The 13,657-nt window shown below is 44.1% G+C and overlaps 1 protein-coding gene across 1 annotated transcript in view; it reads right to left on the bottom strand.

Moving 5' to 3' along the window:
• PRKCE (protein kinase C epsilon) overlaps window positions 1-13,657 on the bottom strand; it is a 331,438-nt gene that overhangs the window by 50,848 nt on the left and 266,933 nt on the right. Inside the window, exon 11 of the mRNA XM_066595547.1 lies at window positions 11,618-11,772. Within this exon, the coding sequence (XP_066451644.1) occupies window positions 11,618-11,772 (155 nt within the window). The remainder of the gene's footprint in view (window positions 1-11,617; window positions 11,773-13,657) is intronic.

Raw genomic sequence — 13,657 nt, 5'->3', positions numbered from 1 at the left:
ACTTTGCTGAGCATTTTCTTTATAAGATGAATGATGCCCTCACATATTCTGATGTGTTCGTACAGGTGTGCAGTCCTGTAGTAGCTAAATATACCTCAGTTGTCAATGGGTTTATTCATGACCTACGCCGGCCAAGGAACGTGCACAAAATACAAACACAAGCTGATTGAGATCAAATGGAGCATGGAATCTAAGAGCGGAATTATGCGCTGAAATTGGCACATGTGTACTGCTAATCAAACATTAAAGAGAATAAAATGCTTATAAACAAATTACATAGGAAGGGATCAGATGGAGGTCAGGAACGGTCACAGAGCAGTCACTAAAGTGCTATTCCATCTCGAGTTTTATTAAATATCAACTTAATAAGCCACAGAACTCTCCTAGGAGGCCTATTTCAAGTTGTGGTTCCCACTGGCCCTAGCCTGGCTGTATACGATGGACGAGAGTGATCAGAAATTATGGAAAAACCTCAGCATTTTGTGCTATGCTGCTTCCGCAACTCCCAAAAAAGTGGAAGGGCATTATGGAAACAGGGTAGCACCACGAGTTACACCGTTTCTACAGCTCTTAAGTTACGTTGTTGCTATAACTCACATTCACTTCAAGTAGAGTAGTCCGCTCAGGCTAGTCTGTTTCCATTCTCTTAGCCACCAGCAGATTTCCCATCGTGGCCTTGAGTGGCTAAGATGGAAACACTTCTTGTAGTAGATATTCTTACTAGCATTTTTTAATGTAATGAAGATACCGTGTTTCCCCGAAACCAAGACCCTGTCTTATATAAAATTTTGCCCCAAAAGAGGCATTGGGTCTTATTTTCGGGGGGTATCTTATACATATTCAATGAATGGCTGTGATTGGTTCATCGAGTGCAGGCTCTGATTGGTTCAGGAGCACCGCCTCAGCCAATCAGAGCAATCGCTTGCTGGAGGCGGGGTATTCAAGCCCCATCACCAGCGATAGATGTTCTGTTGACATTGACGACTGCACGGAAGCCTGCTGGAGCACCGCAATCCAGCGGGAGGGACACGGATGGCGCCTGCTAGGGGAGTATTGCTTTTTTTTTCACATAGTGTAGTTAGGGCTTATATTTGAAGCCCCCTGAAAATCAGGGTAGGGTTTATTATTGGGGTAGGTCTTAATTTTAGGGAAACAAAGTATAGGATAGCCAATTATAACATCTCTAAAATGCAAAAAAAAATCATCAATTATATATGAAAAATTGAAGGTTTCATCTTAATCTCCATTATGTAGTTTGCAAAATTCTGTGCCAATTCATTTATGAGCACATCTATACATGATGGGTACAGATAAAGAATTCTTATACAGAGCTCCAAATCCTCTCAACAAAGTCAAATGATAAAATCTCTGACTGCCTGCAACCACAACTAGAGGGAGCTAATGAGCTTTTTTACATACTGTTTATTCAATCAAATAAGGCCTCCTCTGCACATGGCAGAGCCGGATTCTGCATGCTGTACTGCGGATGGACCCGGTGGTTTGCCGTCGCACATGCGCAGTACAGAATATTTTTCCTATTCAATGAATGGTCCAGTGCTACCTGTGATTGGCTGAGCGCTGTGGCCAATCACAGGCAGTGCTCAGCTGTCATTCATTGAATAGCTGAGCACTGCCTGTGATTGGCTGAGTGCTCAGCCATTCAGATACAGACCTTTCAGCAGGATGACAGCATCCAGGGGTTGCACACCTAAAAAATCCTGAATGTCGCAGTTATTTGCATTTTAAAATCCGTTGTCTTATAGTCACCGCTGCGAATTTTTGTGTGCAAGTAAAAAAAGGACATGTGACCGCTGCCATTGAAAAGCATTGGTTCTAATAGATGCGGATCGCAAACGCAAAAAACATGCGCAGCAAAAAACGCCCGTCTGACTGAGCCCTAATTGATAACAATTCAAAGAGTGAATTCACACATTACGAATTTGCTGCAGAATTTCACATGCAGTTTTCACTCTACAATTCCAGAGCAATGTACATTACAAATCTCCATTCACTCACCGAGGAAAATAAATCCACAGCGGAATATAGTAAAGAAATCCGTAGCATGTTCTATTTGTTGCAGAAATGCTGAGGAATTTCAAACAGAATTCATTAATTGTAATACAGTGAGCGAATTCTGGGGTGAAATCCGTAAAAAAAATTGCACAAGCAGATTTTAGTGCGGATTTTATCTGCAATGTGTGAACTTACCTTTAGGCCTAGTGCCCACGGCCGTGATGGGCTCCGCAAGTGGAGCCCTTCATGGCGCCGCCCCCAAAGACCCCATATTCACCTCCGGATCTGCTGCCCGACGCCCCGCATCCCGTGCCGGTACGCATGCGCAGTACAACGCATGTCGCGCCAGCAGTGTCATGTGACGCGTCGGCAGTGACATACGACACGCCCACCGCGTCACATGACACGCCGGCCACGTCATATGACGCGGGCGTCGGTGGGTAGGGAAGCGTTTTCACGCTATCTTCCGCTGTGCTACAGCAGTCGATAGTGTGACGAACGGCTTCCATTGACTGTAATGGAAGCCGTCCACGCGTACGCCCGCGGCAAAATAGAACATGTCGCGGGTGAGGACGTGTGATTTCACAGGCGGAATTCCACACCGTGAGCATTGCGCTATTAGGCTCAATAGAACCTAATAGCTGCGGGGCAATGCTGCGGATTTCTGCCACGTGACACGCGGCGGAAATCCGCCCGTGGGAATTAGCCCCTAAGCGAGGAAAAGTTTATAATTTCAACAGGAGATGCAGGAAATGGTGCAGGATATAGAACTGGCCAAACTCTACATTTTACGTTTTTGCCCAAAATTACACTATGATAAGAAATTAAAGGCAGGCCCCATTAAGATTTCGAGGATCTGTTCAATTTGTACAATGCACACTATAAGTATAGAAAACACTTCACAAAAACCTTGGGTTTACAGACAACTGTAAATCCAGATATCTAGTAATGGTACCAAGAAAATGTCGGGTAAAACTTAAATTTTCTAAATTGTCAACATTTCTTTTAAAAAATGGGATAAAACTACAATATTATGGAGCAGTTTTAAAATGGAACATGTCTGTATGTTAGAATGAGATGTTAGATAAGTCAAGGCAGATAAGCCACAGACGGAGGCACGGCCAAAGCAAGCAGCTGGAACAAAAATATTAGTGTTTGGCTGCCTTAAAAACAATTCTATCACAGTCACGTTTTAAATCCTTAACTTTCCAGGAAAGATGGATATGAGCGTTCCAGCTAATCATACTCTGGTCATTAGCAAGGAAAGGGCATGAAAGAAAGGGTCACTGCTGGGATGCGGGTTTCCACAAATTAGGTAAAAGGTAAAATGTCAATCATGGCCCCTCCTAAGAAAAAATATCCAAGTATTTGAGTCATTTCAAAAGGCAACGAAAAACAAACTAAATCACAAAATAGAGAAAGTTCCCTGATTACAGAATGTCTCATTTCAGCCAAGGAAGAAAATTAAACGACCGCGGTTGTCCTGTATAGCCTTCAGAAGACACTCATGCTGTTTTATGACAACCTTTAATCTTAAGTCGGCAGACCATTAGTACAATCAAGCACTGCCCAAAGGTCCTGAGACTCCTGAACATTCAGAGGGTCCATAAGTCCCCCACTTAAAAAACAACACAACAGGGAAATCAGTCCTCCCTAGCGATGAGCAAACTTTTTAAAATTTTGGTTTGGTCGGTTTGTCAGACTTTTGCAATAGTTTGATTCGGTCCAAATTACTGTGTTTCCCCCAAAATAAGACACTCATATCAATTTTTGCCCTCAAAGAGGCACAGTGTCTTATTTTTGGGCGGGGGTATTTTACTTATCCAGCGGACGGCATCCCAGTGCCTCGCGCTGGTCTCCGGAGCTGCGGCAAGCTGCTGTGTCCTCTGCACTGACAGCATTTTCTTCCTGGTAGCTTTGAGTACACCTCCTCCAGCAAGCAATTGCTGTGATTGGATCATGAGCGCTGCTGGCTCAGCCAATCAGTGCTGGCGCTCAATGAATCAATCACAGCTATTCAGTGATGTCATTCACTGAATGGCTGTGAAGGATTGAGCGCCGGCTCTGATTGGCTGAGCCAGCGGCGCTCGTGATCCAATCACAGCACTTGCTTGAGGAAGACAATGCTATAAGCGCGGAGGACACAGCAGCTTGCGGCAGTGTTGGACACTAGTACGAGGGACCGGGATGCTGCCGGCTAGGTGAGTATTGCCGTTTTTTTATCTAGTGTAGCTAAAGCTTATTTTCAGGATAGGGCTTATATTGCAAGCCCCTCCCCCTGAAAATCAGGGGAAGGCTTACTATCGGGGAAACACAGTAGTTCGAACTAAAGTGGAAGTTCACCAAAAGCCCTAAAACTGGTATATAACACTGTCTAAGGACTCATGCCCACAAGCATTGCGGGATATGCCCGCGAATTAATTTAAAAACGCGATAGTGCCTGCGGGTGATCACGGAATTCTGCGGTCTCCATTAATATGCTATATGAATGGAGATCTCCGCAGTGCAACTCCGCTGCAAATAGAGCATGCCGAGATTTATTTCCCACTGCGGAATTCCACAAGTGAGCATCAGCACACAGAAAGCTATTAGGTTCAATAGAACCTAGTAGCTGCGGAATTCACGCACGGATTTCCGTCGCAGGAAACGCAGTAGAAATTTGTCCATGGGCATTAGCCGTAAGAGTGATAAAAGCTCTACATAACACTCCGAGAATGTTATACAGGGCTTTTATGGCTCTTTGACAGTGTCATACACCAGTGCTAAGGACTAATGTTGAGCTAACTGAACCCATAGATCCATGTTTCGGGTAGAATTTTGCTTGGTTCGATTCGCAGAGCACTACACTTGCCATAACGTTTCTGCTGGTGTAACATATCCCAAAATGAGGGACATTAGATGACATAGGCTTCAATGTTAAAAACCGCATACATTTAACAGATACTTAAGGCAGATATTGGATGAGTCGGATTGGCTAATAATGACTGATCCTTTTTTCGCAGCTTCATTTGGAGAACCATAGTTGTTAGACCATTAGAGGATGCTACCAGAAACACTGAGACCTGCGATCAAGACACTAAAGGCCCCTATACACATTAGGAAAACTATGTCTGCACCTGCTGATTTTGGCAAGGTCAGACGACTATCATATGTGTACGGGGCACTCCTGACTCTCTCGACAGATGGTGTTGAGGGAAAGAAGGATCAGGACTTTCATCATGCGATGCTATTGTTCTTCTTGGAGATAAGCCGCTGCCAGACACCTTCTCTCTGTCCATTGAAAACACATGAAGGCTTGGCTAAACCAAGCATTTATATGTATGCAGACGTTGGGAGGAATACCTGTGGCTGTCATTGAGCCAACAGCTGTTGAACGTATATGGGCACTTTAAGTTTTTAAACCTCCATTAAACATTTCTCAATATATGCTGACCCAAGAAAGCCAGAAAGCAGGTTGATGCTGACAGTAGAGTGACCCTTAAAAAATCCTAATAATAAAGTTTATATACAATGCTAGGGGTCAATGATAAGTAAACTAAAGGGCATTTCCAAGGAATTTCTCGATGACTAGGCTGAACTGGATGGACATATATGTCTTTTTCCGACCTAACATACTATGTTACGATGCATATTTACAGCAATTGTGTTAGGGCTGGCCAGGGCAGATGGTCAGTGACTCCCTATGCCAACCCTCTCCCGTGTCCCTACCTACTTGCCCCCCTGGGCTAAGCCCCAGGGTGACAACTGGGCGACGGTCCCTACGCTGCACTAGTGTCAGGAATCCTGGGATCGAGGGACTGGAAGAAGGACAAGTGGGAACCTAAAAGTAACAGGGAGTAAACAGCAACCAAACAGCAACCGGGGAATAGTCAAAACAGGCCAGGTCAGAACCAGAAAGCCCGTGCGAAGTACAGAGGGATGAACCAGAGGCGAAGTCAGTCATGCAGAAGTCAGAACACGAAAAGTCAGGTCAATGATAGCGGGTGTCGGCAGAACGGAATCAAAACCAAACACTGACAAAGAAGGACTGGCTGAGCAGGTTTATATGTAGAACTCCCCGTCCAGAGGGTAGGGAGAAGTCACATGACCACCAGGGGAAATCATGAAACTGCCTTCCCCGGTGGCACGCACTGACCAGAGTGCTGCGCGGCTGACTAGTAGACGGGCGTGCTCGCACACGATACGGGGCGCACCGCCGGCCGCCGCGACCAACCACCAGAGTGGGGAAACTCCGGACAGAGACGCCAGCCCCTGCACCCCTGGTGGTAACTCCAATTCTAACAAATTGCCATTTATTGCAATCGGCATTATGTCTTTCGTTAGAAGGGTTCCTCGACAATTAAGACCCCCACCATTTTTCGCATTCTTTCTAACATGCCCTACCTCTTGTTTGCCCAGTGGCTTTGAGCTGATGTGATCTCCTAATAAAGGGTGTAACTCCTTTGAAGGTTTGTGTATATTGTGTAGCATCAATATTACATAATTCACCGTTGAAAGCTGCAGTATAATTAGCCCTGTTTATTTTAAGTAATTACAGATGAGCCATGGTCAACCTCCGAGCTTCCTCCATTTAGGAAACATTGTATTCATTTCTTATAGGGACAAACCATCCAAGAATGGAGGAACAAGCACATCTATCTACGACCGAGTCTCTTCCTGTACATGACTCGAGAGTAATGGGAGGAAAGGGCACGGACTTGAAAGCCTCCCATCTGCTGCCCATTTACTCTGGAGACGAGTGAAACAAACTCAGGAAGTGCCAACGACTTAGAGACGCAAGGGAAAGAGCTGAAGAGATTGCCTTGATCTCCGCAGGGTCACTTGTGGGCCACTCGGTGCCAGGCATTTCATAAACCTTTATTTGGATTAGAGTACTGGCACACACAGATGGTGATGCCCGCAGGCACTATTGAAACCTCAACACTCCAAAAAGATAAACAGCCTAAAGTGCTTGAGCAAGCAAACTAGAACAAGCACATATTCTGCTGCCTGCATTCTCCCTGCTGTTTCCTCATCACACCTGATGATTTACAGTAACAGTTCAGGTGTGGAAGCCTTTTGTGTGACCTGGCTGATGCAACCGAAGGCTACAACATGAATCTACGGGTCAGGGAACGGCACAGGTCAAAGGCAGAGATCAAGGCCACTCTCACATATACGGTTGGCAAAACTCTGCGATTTCGATCGCGGCGCTTTGTGGCGAATTTACTTTCTTTTTCGGACGCAGGTTCCTGATTCCGACAGCGGGATTTAGTGCACCCCATCATTGTGATGGATGATAAGGTGCGCTAAACGCAATAAAGGGCCACACTCACACATGCACTTCTTACTGCGATTACAATGGCGTTTTGAACGTTGCGGTAATCACGGTATAACGCTCCGATTGATTTCAATGGGGCCTTGCAGACATGCCCTTGATCGCCGCGTTTTCTAATGCCGCGATTTTCTAAGTGCTGTCTGTTCTATTTTACGGCATTTAGCGCACCTCATCACCCATCACAATGATCGGGTGCGCTAAATCCCACTGTCGGACGCAGGAACGCGTCCGAAAACTAAAGTAAACTCGTGGCAAAGCGCAGCGATCAAAACTGCGGCGTTTCGCCAGCCATATATGTGTGAGAGACGCCAAATAGACCAGACAGCACTCGAAAATCGCGGCATTTTCTAATGAGTGCATTTCTGCGAGGCTCCATTGAAATCAATAGGAGCGTTACATTGCGCATGTGTGAGAGGGGCCCTATTCTGTACAATGACGCTGAAACGGCATGCTGCAAATTGGGCCAGTGAAAGTGTTGTACACCTGAGTACCATTTCGAGGTGCATAGATTTTATGGCTTATTTTTAATACTTTTTTTGGAGGAGGATTGAAAAAAAATTGAATTGTATCAATATTCTTAGTGTCTTTGTACCATGTAGTATAAATTGTAACAGTCCCTAGCGATTGTGGTGGTAGCATAGATCTAGTTTTTTTAACCATTTTTAGCCCATTAGGGATATGACCATTTTTCATTTTTGTTTTCCTCGCTACTTTCACAATAACATTTTTTATTTTTCCGTTAACATAGCCATATGACCGCTTGTTTCTTTGCGGGGTGAATTTTACTTTTGAGTTATACTATTTAATGTTCCATAGAATGCACTGGAAAAAATGTTAACATTTTTGAAGTGAGGTGGAGTAGAAAAAATGCAATTGCACCAATTTGTTTTTTGCAGTTTTTTTTTTTTTACAGTGTGCATGGTGTGGCAAAAACATATGCGTTTTATTCTGTGGGTCAGTACGATTACGGCAATAGCCAATTTATATGTTTTGCTGCACTACTTTTAACATAATTGACATGTTGTGGATTAAAATTCTGCTCCGCATGTCAATTTCCACACAGATTATGGGTGGATTTTCTCTGCAGCCTGTTAATACGATTTTGAAGATCTCATTCACATTGCTGCTATTGTAAATGCTGCACACGACAGTCTGCACTGTACTTTAACCCTTTCCAATCCACTGTCTGACGTCTAAAGACATTCTAATTGAAGGCTGTACAGCTCCGATGTCGGAAGACGTCCGGCAGGGTAGCCTTACTGTAGATTACTGGCCACTCTGTTGTCGGGGGCCTCTCCAGCATGTCTCATACTGCAGTACTGGCTCTAGCTAGCAGATGGCGCCATTGTATAATGGCAGAAAGAGGAAGCCCCCTAGGAAACCCTGAATCCAAAATTGGATTGCAAAGGGTTAAAAAAATTAGCGCAACTTTGATGTTATGAAATATAGAAAAATGTAAATATGTTTCCATTTTTGTAATGATTAAAAACCTAACTTATTTTTGCCTTTTTAGCCCCCATAGGAAACTTAAACTAACAATCATTTGATCACTAATAGTATATACTGCAATACTTCAGTAAATGCCGTAAATTGTATTTTCTATTAAGACTGCCCCAGGCTGCCATGACGTAGGGACGTCCGCCTGCTATATCAGCGTGGGTGTGACATTCAGGTAACCCTCTGCTCAACCATTTACATCGTATATAAAATGTTTACCCCCCCCCAAACTAATACTTTGTGGATCTATTCTTTGACTCTATGACAGCATTCAGTCTTTTTGGGTCGGTGTCTAGCAGCATGGCAGCTCTCTACCATCTTGACTCGGCAATCTTGGCCCACTTTTCCTTGCAAAAGCGCTGCAATGCAATCAGGTTGCGAGGGCATTTCGTGTGTAGCGCCCTATTCAGGTAAACCCATAGATTTCGATTGGGGTTCAGGTGTGGGCTATGGCTGGGCCATTCCGAAACTTTTATCTTCTTCTGGTGAAGCCATTCTCTTGGTGATTTGTAGGTCTGCTTTGGGTCGTTGTGATGCTGAAAGGTAAAATTCCTCTTTATCTTCAGCTTTTTAGCCTAGAACTGAAGGTTTTGTGCCAAAATAAACTGATATCTGGAACTATTCATACATTCTTCCACCTTCACTAAAGCAGAAAAACAGTCCCAAAGCATAATGCTTCTTCCACTATTTGTACTGTGGGTATGGTGATCTCTTGGTGATGCATGGTAACATAGTATGTAAGGCTGAATGAAGACAATGTCCATCTAGTTCAGCCTGTTTATTCTCCTGTGTTGTTGATCCAGAGGAAGGCAAAAACCCCAAGAGCAGAAGCCAATTAGCCCTTTTGGGGGAAAATTCCTTCCCAACTCCCTAATGGCAATCAGACCCCTGGACCAACCCCTAATATTTCCTACCTGCCTGTAAACCCGGATTAACAAATAACCTAAGATTTATATCCTGTAATATCCTTCTGCTCCAGAAAGACATCAAGTCCCCTTTTAAACTCCTCTATGGATTTTGCCATCACCACTTCCTCAGGCAGAGAGTTCCACAGTCTCACTGCTCTTACAGTGTTGGCTTTGCGCCAAACATACTTTTTGGAATTATAGCCAAAAAGTCCAACCTTGGTCTCAGCAGACCATAACACGTTCTCCCACGGGCTTGGATGTTTTTCCTTGTTAGAAAAGGCTTCCATCTTGCCCCCTTACCCCCACAGCCCAGACATATGAAGAATACGGGAGATGGTTGTCACATGCTCTACACAACCAGCACTTGCCAGAAACTCCTGCAACTCCTTTAGTGTTGCTGTAGGCCTCTTGGCCGCCTCCCAGACCAATTTTTTCAGGTTTTTTCATCAATTTAATCCACTTCTTGCTGACGTCTTCACGGTGTCTCAATGCCTTGTAGATTCTTTTGGTCCCCTTCTCTTGACTGACACCTTCCAACAATCAGATCCCTTTGATGTGCTGTAAGCTCTTTATGGACCAACTAAGAAAATGTCAGGAAAATCCTCCTAGAAGAGCGGACCCTTACATGGGGAAATCAGAATCACTGTAAAAAATTGCAATGGAGTCCTGACTACTATTTAACAGGAGTTTACATGTGATTGGCTAATTCTGAACACAAAAACTTCCCCAAGTATAAGTCTTAAGGCCCATTTACACCAGTCGATGATCACAAAAAAAACCGATAAAAGGCGATCGTTTTAGTGATAATCGTTGCGTCTAAATGTGCGCCCATCATGCGCTTTTCGTGTACTGCTAGCTGATCATTAAATTTAGTCCAACCTAAAAATTGTCAGCCTTATCAGCAGTTCCCCACGGGGAGTGTGATAGCATTGCTTCCCCCTGGAGAACAGAGGATCTGAGCGCAGATAAGAGCCCTCGGGCTATTAACTGCATTCAGGAAGGCTTCATTTGCACACTTAATTGCTACTGAGCAGCTGAGTAGCTACTTAATAGTTTATGCAAAATGATCGCTCAAAGCTGTCACTCAAACTGTCATTTGAGCGATCTTTGAGCGATCATCGGCTGGTGTAAATGGGCCTTAATACACTTATGTAACCACATTATTTTAGTTTTGTTATTTTTATTTTTCCACCCAAAAAGATTTCAGCTTGTTTTTCAATGTAATTGTACATATATCGGTTCGCACTGAAGGTGGACATAAATCTGAACTGATTCATCTCTGTCGGATTTTTTAACATGAAAAAACATGTCATTTTAACACTGCGGTTGTTAGAATTGAATGGCTAACGGCCATGATCAGAGTAATCTCTAATCGCAGCCACTGCAGCTGGATGTCAGCTGTCAAATACAGACGGTAACCGCCACATATGGAGTGGACTCAGCTTCTCAGTCTACTCTAGGCAAACCCTATGCACGGCGGATGTTGCCATGGGGTTAAAAATCAAAAGTTGGTTATTCCAAGATTGTAAACATTCCCTATGCCAGCGATTTGCCCAAACAAACCATCCCCGAATCCCTCTGTAGGAAGGCCATGCTTCGACTCCATTCATCTCTATGGGAATGCTGGAGATTGATGAATGCTTTACTCCACTTTCCTTCAGCAGTCTCATAGAGATGAATGGAGCAGCAGAATGGGCCTTTACAGTAGGAACTCCTCAGTGACTCGTCATATGTAAACTCCTCCACAATGTTGCACCATTTAGCATATCTTCTGTCCTTGCTGTGCATCTTTCCACCTTTGCTCGATCCTTCTAATCTTTATCACTTCCTTCTACTCATAGATAGTGAAAAATAAAGAGGAAAACAGACAGCAGCTCTATACCTGTATATGACCCCATGCTGATGAAGAAACATGAGAGCTGAGGTTACTTCTGCAGCATAAAATCGTGATCGTGGCTCATCAAATTTCCGTGAACGCTGGATCTGGAACATCAAGTCTCCACCGTTTACATACTCCATGACGAAAAAAAGACGATCCTACAAGAAACAATACAAAAATGTTGTTCCCAGAGTGTTCCTATTGCAAAAATTAACCAAACAACAAGAAGACGAGCATAGTCAAGTAATAGCATTTTGTGAATCTCTAGAGCAACAGGACGACATATGTATCTATTATGTTACGGGCCAAAATAGCTTCACGAGTCAGTGGGCCAAATAACTTAAGTTATTACAGATTCCTCCACTTAAAATTCTTGTACTCTTACCTATTGGGTGGGGTTTTTGCCGATCACCTTCAGTAGCGATCTGGACATTAAAGGCAACCTGTCAACGGGTTTTATCAACATGAACCTATAACAGCGGTAAATTTAACTTCACAACTGTTGTTTAATAATTGCATAAATATGCAAGGTTCTTAGTGCACATTTAGATCAAAACATGGGGGCCCATCCAGCGCATCAAGGCAAACCTTGTTGTTTGGAGGCTTTCTGCCCAAAGAGAGGTGACTTTAGAGCTAGGAACCATCCAATAATGCTCGTCTGGACATGGTGGATAGGCCCACATGTTTAAATCAAAATGTGGGCTTCAAACCTTGCATGTTTAAGCGGTTAATATAAATAACGGTGGTGCTGTTTTATTCAGATATTACATGTGTATGAGTGATGAAGCATGTGTTTGTAACAGAGCAATTGTTGTTCGTAGTCGCTGAATCGCACACCTCCCTGTACAGTTATTGATTAGTTGTTTAAAGACAAACGATTGTCTGTTTACGCCAGACAGTAATTAGTCAAACAGAGACTATTTGAAGGTGAGCTGAGACGAAAAACTAGTGAACTAATTATTGCTCCCCGCCCTGCTGGTAGCCTTGTTTACACGGAACAACTATTGCTTATACTTGCTCGATCACGTCTCTCTGCCTGAAGTACAACAGTGCGCCACTTCTTCTGCTTTCAGACTCTCGAGTAGTGGCATCATGTCCATTGATGATATGACGATCACGAGTACCGTGCTCAGCTGTTTTGGTCAGCCCCATAAACATTAAATGAAGCAGCAGGGCACATTCTTTACCACTACTTCATGCAAATTCCTCCTCACTGTGATTATTCAGTGATGTAGAATAGAGGTCTCAGCCATAGGAAGGTAGCAATCGGTCTTTTTTTTTTGTTTATAGAGCAAATTAGGTTGAAGTGAATATAACATAATTGTATAGGTCTTATGGAATGTCGATGGAGTTACAAAACAATCAAAATAATAGGGACAGACAGAAATAGGGGAGGGCCCCCATGTAAGAACAATGTAAGAGCCAATTGGTCTCAAATGGCTCAAAGAGCACCCTCCCTTATGTCTCTACAACAATCCACCCATATTTGTATGTAAAGGCCCATTTAGACACAACGATTATCGCTCAAAATTCACTCAAAGCCATCTTTTGAGCGATAGTCGTTGTGTGTAACTGCACTGACATCGTACAGTTTTTATTAAGCCGTCGCTCATCGTTGTCTTTCAGCATACTGAAAGACAACGATGCGCCTTATCAGAGATTCACAGCGGAATACAGCTGATAGTATTGTTTCAGCTGTATCCTGCTCCCTGATGACAGGCTGGGTATGAAGAACAGAGCGGTCCAGCTCTGTTCTCCATACCTGGCACGGAGCGCTCAGCTGTATAACAGCCGGGTGCTCCGTGCAGAAAACAGCTGAATGCAAAAGGCACCCCGCTTGTCTTCTGCATCCTTCGCTCCAAGCGCTTCGCTGTATAACAGCCAGGCGCTCGTAGCGGGGGGAACAGCTATATGCAGAAGACAAGCCTGCTTGCCTTCTGCTTCCTCCGCCCCAAGCGCTCCGCTGTATAACAGCCGGGCGCTCGGAGTGGGGAACAGCTGGATGCAGAAGACAAGCGGGGACACCCCGCTTGTTTTCTGCAT

The sequence above is a fragment of the Eleutherodactylus coqui genome, chromosome 3 (assembly GCF_035609145.1).
Source record: "Eleutherodactylus coqui strain aEleCoq1 chromosome 3, aEleCoq1.hap1, whole genome shotgun sequence".
NCBI classification, from domain to species: Eukaryota; Metazoa; Chordata; class Amphibia; order Anura; family Eleutherodactylidae; genus Eleutherodactylus; species Eleutherodactylus coqui.
The sequence above is the reverse complement of the archived record's forward strand: the minus strand, read 5'-3'. Positions and strand labels throughout refer to the sequence as shown.